This window comes from Oncorhynchus kisutch, linkage group LG29, assembly GCF_002021735.2.
Source record: "Oncorhynchus kisutch isolate 150728-3 linkage group LG29, Okis_V2, whole genome shotgun sequence".
NCBI classification, from domain to species: Eukaryota; Metazoa; Chordata; class Actinopteri; order Salmoniformes; family Salmonidae; genus Oncorhynchus; species Oncorhynchus kisutch.
In genome coordinates, this window is record NC_034202.2 from 22,720,138 (window position 1) to 22,725,855 (window position 5,718).

General features: G+C 43.5%; 1 protein-coding gene across 1 annotated transcript; it reads left to right on the forward strand.

Moving 5' to 3' along the window:
- The first annotated feature begins 3,662 nt into the window (after nt 1-3,662).
- LOC109874079 (vasotocin-neurophysin VT 1) lies at nt 3,663-5,071 on the forward strand. Its single transcript, XM_020465836.1, has 3 exons — nt 3,663-3,891; nt 4,408-4,609; nt 4,753-5,071. Exons 1-3 carry the CDS (start codon nt 3,772-3,774, stop codon nt 4,890-4,892), a joined length of 462 nt encoding a protein of 153 aa, XP_020321425.1. The 5' UTR covers nt 3,663-3,771; the 3' UTR covers nt 4,893-5,071.
- The last annotated feature ends 647 nt before the right edge of the window (nt 5,072-5,718 follow it).

Here is a 5,718-nt window from a genome sequence, read left to right on the forward strand (position 1 = left end):
AGAACTTGCTCAATGGGTGACTGACTAAATACTTTTTTGCCCCACTGTACATCCTGTTTGAGTTTTTGCCTATAAGATGGAAGGAACAAGCATCGTCGTGGTTGGATTTGCCAAAGGGAGAGCTTTGTATGCATCACAGAAGTTAGAGTATCAGTGGTCGAGGGTTTTGCGCATGCGCATAGCGCAATCAATATGCTGGAAGAATTTAGGTAGACTTGTTCTCAAATTTGCATTGTTAAAATCCCCAGCTACAATAAGTGGAGCCTCAGGATGTATGGTTTCCAGTTTGCATATAGTCCAGTGAAGTTCCTTGATGGCCGTCTTGGTGTCTGCTTGAGGGGGAATGTATACAGCTGTGACTATAACTGACGAGAATTCTCTGTTGGCGCGATGCATGGAGAAGCCCGGTGGCTGAACCAATTCCTACAGCATATCCCGAGAGAGCCATGTTTCCATGAAACAGAGACTGTTACAATCTCTGATGTCTCTCTCCGGAAGGCAACCCTTGCTCGAATTACATATACCTTGTTGTCAAGAGACTGGACATTGGCTAGTAGTATACTTGGGAGCCTGGTCAGGTGGCCGGTTCACCTGCCACCCGTCATTGTTTTGGATCGTCTACTGGAATTATCTCCATTGTTCTGGATGGTGGTCCAAACAGAGGATCCGATTCAGGAATGTTGGTAAGTTGACATTGCTCTTATATCCAATAGTTATTCCAGGCTGTATGTAATAAGACTTAAGATTTCCTGGGGTAACAATGTAAGAAATAATACGTTTCTTAAGAACTCGAAGCGAGGCAACCATCTGTTGGCTCCAGAGATGGTCGTCAGTATGGCGAGCAGTATGTTGGCACCATACTGTTCTTAAGCTCAGGTGCATCCTACTTCTATTGATCATCCTTGATGTTTCTACAGTCGTGGCCAAAAGTTTTGAGAATGACACAAATATACATTTTCAGAAAGTCTGCTGCCTCAGTGTCTTTAGATGTTTTTGTCAGATGTTACTATGACATACTGAAGTATAATTACGAGCATTTCATAAGTGTCAAAGGCTTTTATTGACAATTACATGAAGTTGATGCAAAGAGTCAATATTTGCAGTGTTGACCCTTTTTCAAGACCTCTGCAATCCACCCTGGCATGCTGTCAATTAACTTCTGGGCCACATCCTGACTGATGGCAGCCCATTCTTGCATAATCAATGCTTGGAGTTTGTCAGAATTTGTGGGTTTTTGTTTGTCCACCCGCCTCTTGAGGATTGACCACAAGTTCTCAATGGGATTAAGGTCTGGGGTGTTTCCTGGCCATGGACCCAAAATATTGATGTTTTGTTCCCCAAGCCAATTAGTTATCACTTTTGCCTTATGGCAAGGCGCTCCATCATGCTGGAAAAGGCATTGTTCGTCACCAAACTGTTCCTGGATGGTTGGGAGATACGGCCTTGATCCCGGGCTGTGTCGCAGCTGGCTGCGACCGGAAGACTCATGAGGCAGTGCACAATTGGCCCAGCGTCGCCCGGGTTAGGGGAGAGTTTGGCCAAGCTGGGATGTCTTGTTCCATCGCACTCTAGCAACTCCTTGTGGCACCCGGGCGCATGCATGCCGACTTCGGTCGCCAGCTGTACGGTGTTTCCTCCGACACATTGGTGTGGCTGGCTTCCGGGTTAATGACCCGAAGCACACAGCCAAGACAACGCAGGAGTGGCTATGGGACAAGTCTCTGAATGTCCTTGAGTGGGCCAGCCAGAACCCGGTCTTGAACCCTATCGAACATCTCTGGAGAGACCTGAAAATAGCTGTGCAGCGACGCTCCCCATCCAACCTGACAGAGCTTGAGAGGATCTGCAGAGAACAATGGGAGAAACTCCCCAAATACAGGTATGCCAGGCTCGTAGCGTCATACCCAAGAAGACTCGAGGCTGTAATATCTGTCAAAAACGCTTCAACAAGGTACTGAGTAAAGGGTCTGAATACTTATGTAAATGTAATATTTTTTATTTTGAAGAAATTTGCAAAAACCTGTTTTTGCTTTGCCAGTATGGGGTATTGTGTGTAGACTGATGAGAGATTAAAATATCTATTTTAGAATAAGACTAACTTGACTAAATCTGGAAAAGTGAAGGGGTCTGAATACTTTCCGAGTGCTGTACAATGTCGGTCTCTCCACACACACACAGGCACACACGGTCCCCTGACGCATCTCTGCGTTGGAGTCTGACCTCTGGCCCTCTTCAGAGATGGTCTTTGATGCCTTGTTTGTCACTTCTTCTCTGAGTAACTGTTGTAACGAGACACTTATTGAGATTTTACTATTCCAATGCCAGTATGATACACAACAAGCCACCTGTTATGACATTAAGAATTAACACTCATTTAGAAAGGCACATTTGAATTTCCAATAGCTTGATATATTCCTAAATAATGGTGTCAAATGGCACTGCATAAACATGGTTATTTAAAACCTTACACTAGCTGTAGCTTATTTTATCTGTCCCATGTCATGTCCTACTGAAATGGTTTATTCCAAGGTATTGGAGAGCTACTCTCATATAGACGATTGTTACATTCAGAATAGTTTATTTCCCAGTTCTCTCACCACTGCCATAACTCTACAGTAGACTATGTATGGAATCATTGGGCAGTCTAAGAAATGTGTGTGCCAAGCTGCACCATTGGCTAATCTACCCAACATCATTAGGACGTCTGTATCTTCTACCACACCATGTGCTGTACTAAACTGTACTAGTTGTACTGGCTGTATTTTTTTTTTTTTACATCACAGCATTACCATGAAGCCATAGGGGTGGGGGTAGAAATTGTTATTTTTGCTCCATCCGTTTGATGGCTCCCCATGACTTCTCACTATTGCTCCATTTTGTTTGCTGCCTTGCATTTGAATGGCTGGTTTAGTGTAACAATCATAAATATTCAGAGCAATTAGCCTTGTCATCCCTGTAAAGGGACTGACAGCATATTCTCATAATCAGAGGTCCTGCTTGATGTGCCTTAAACAAAATGGAAGATTTCTGATGCTGCTCATCACCCTGGGTCTTCGCTGCTTGCTCTGTCTGTCTGTCTAATAGCTTGTCACAAGCACACCACTCTGGATCAATGTCACACCGTTTGTTTCTCCATCACTCACAGTTGTTTCTTGGCCATCCCTCTTCTCAGTCTCTTGTCCTATGATTGGAATGCAACGGGTTAATTAAGGGGAGACAATTTGCATGACCTAAAATGAGATTTAAGAACAAATGATCTGTATGTTGTAAAAATACAGGTTTAGGATATTTTTTTTAGAGACAATTATTAACCTCATTGGCAATATATGGAGTTGAATGGTTCCATTTCTTTGTAATGCATATTATTGGAATGTCTATAGCTTCACATAATTTCAAGGCAATATCCATTTGGTCTGACAGTGGGCAGGTGTAAAGGGTAGTCTCCCGTCAACTCCTTGAAGTATACAGACAGACGGTGTCAAACTGTCAGGCTCATCCATCTATTCTAATATACTTTTTATAATCCAAATGGGAGAGATTAATTTTGAAAGCCGAGTCATCAAATATCAGATCGGACATTGGGGGTGGTCCCATTGGGGTGCAAAGTGTTGTGATGACGTAGGCGCAAAGCGTAAGCTTTATCAATTGGTACGATCCCTATAAATACCGGAAAGTTCCTAGCAGACATTCGAAAAGAAAAACCGAGCCCTTTGAAAGAGTTCAGTTGTAGCCGACAGTATCAATTGGACGAAGCACTTCAGACTGAACAAGATGCCATATTCTACGTTTCCACTGCTGTGGGTCCTGGGGCTCCTCGCGCTATCCTCCGCGTGCTACATCCAGAACTGTCCGCGAGGCGGGAAGCGCTCTTTTCCTGATCTTCCACGACAGGTGAGTTTATTCGTCGATTTAAAATGGGAAGTAAAGTTACTGATGTGTTCCCAAGTAAGTTTATTTTTTTTTAATTTCGAAGTTTGTTATAGTTACAGTAACGAGTGCTTTGGTGTTTTATTAAACTTTATTGGTGCAAATAACCTATTGCTTGAATTTAAGAAGCCTATTTATTCGAATCAGTTAGGCCTATTTATGAAAATAAAATAATTGTCAGATGAGTATGTGGATAGGCTATATGCTGCCACATTCATTGCGCAAAATAGGGATGATTTTGGCGACATAATGGTCCTTCATGTGACTCCTTGCTCATGCTTGCAAAATTAAATCATGGCTCAAAGTAGGCTAGATACTAACGTTATTCATTTCAACCTCAAATGCAGTAATCAGCGGGAATTATACATGCAGGTGTTGTGTAGCCGTGTTCCCAATGCGCTATGGTCGTGCGTAATGGCACCGTCTGCTGGCCACTCTACCATTAGCACAGGGATTAACAATGGATGCTTTCATTTCCAGTGCATGTCGTGTGGCCCCGGGGACAGGGGCCGCTGCTTTGGCCCCAATATCTGCTGTGGGGAGGGAATGGGCTGTTACATGGGCTCCCCAGAGGCAGCTGGTTGTGTGGAGGAGAACTACCTGCCCTCCCCCTGCGAGGCTGGAGGAAGAGTGTGTGGCTCTGAGGGAAGCTGTGCTGCATCCGGAGTCTGCTGTGACTCAGGTAAGACAGTCAGTAAATGGAAAGGTGAGCTTTGAAACAGTTGCTAAAATGTTTTACTAATGGGAGGTGACTTGTGCACTTGCAAACATATTTGGATTCAAGTATCATCCACTTGTCATAATACTATTGAACTTTTTTTACAGAGAGTTGTGCGCTAGACCCAGACTGCCTAGAGGACAGTAAACGTCAGTCACCCAGCGAACAGAACGCTGCCTTAATGGGTGGTTTGGCAGGAGACCTGCTGCAGATCCTACATGCCACCAGCAGAGGGAGACCTCAGTAACCAACCACTGCCCATCCCTCACCTGAACACACCCAGAATAGAGCTTAAATTCACCATTTCACATGCACTACTACAAAAACAAACCTCACACAGATTCACAGACACACAGCAGAAGTAGAGAGCAGGCTTGCTACATAAGGGGGAAATTTATCAGCTCTACATGAATGTTTACTGTGTGCTCAGTAGCCTTTCAGTAAGTTGTCATTTCTAATGCTTCAACTCAAATATGCATTGTACAATCTACTGGGGTGGAAGGGATGTAAATATGTAGTTAATAAATATTTTCTTGCACTACTAAAATGTGTATTTTCTATGGCTTACTGAGAGGTACAGTAACAGGCAAACAGCAGCTTTATAGGGAATCGTTCACCACAAAAACAAAGGGGTTCTTGTCAGGGTTGGTGACAATAACTCTGTCTAAATTCAAGTGAAATTATTAATTGATTTGCATTCCCATGGAGCACATTTTTTTCTTCAAGTCTAATACCAAGCAGGTAGCCTACCAGTTAGAGCGGTGGGCCAGTAAAAGATGGCTAGTTCGAATCCCCAAGCCAACAAGGTGAAATCTGTTAATATGCCCTTGAGCAAGGCACTTAACAATAATTGCTTGAGGGTCCCCGTTGACCCTGGCCGTGACCCCACTGAGGGTGTCTCAGGGAGAGTGGGCTAAGCAATAAATACATTTACAATTCACACTTGTACATGTGTGAAATAGGACAAATATAAGCACCTACCAAATTAAGATTTGGCACCATATAATCTTTGACTTTAGGATGAACTTTCCCTTTCAGGTGATACTACAATGTGGGTGTATTAAAAAGCTTAG

Bases quoted from the DNA above. Each gene is read 5' to 3' on its own strand.
- LOC109874079 (XM_020465836.1), top strand. From the start codon at position 3,772: ATGCCATATTCTACGTTTCCACTGCTGTGGGTCCTGGGGCTCCTCGCG. The intron at 3,892-4,407 runs GTGAGTTTATTC...TTTCATTTCCAG, and splicing joins TTCCTGATCTTCCACGACAG to TGCATGTCGTGTGGCCCCGG. The intron at 4,610-4,752 runs GTAAGACAGTCA...CTTTTTTTACAG, and splicing joins CGGAGTCTGCTGTGACTCAG to AGAGTTGTGCGCTAGACCCA.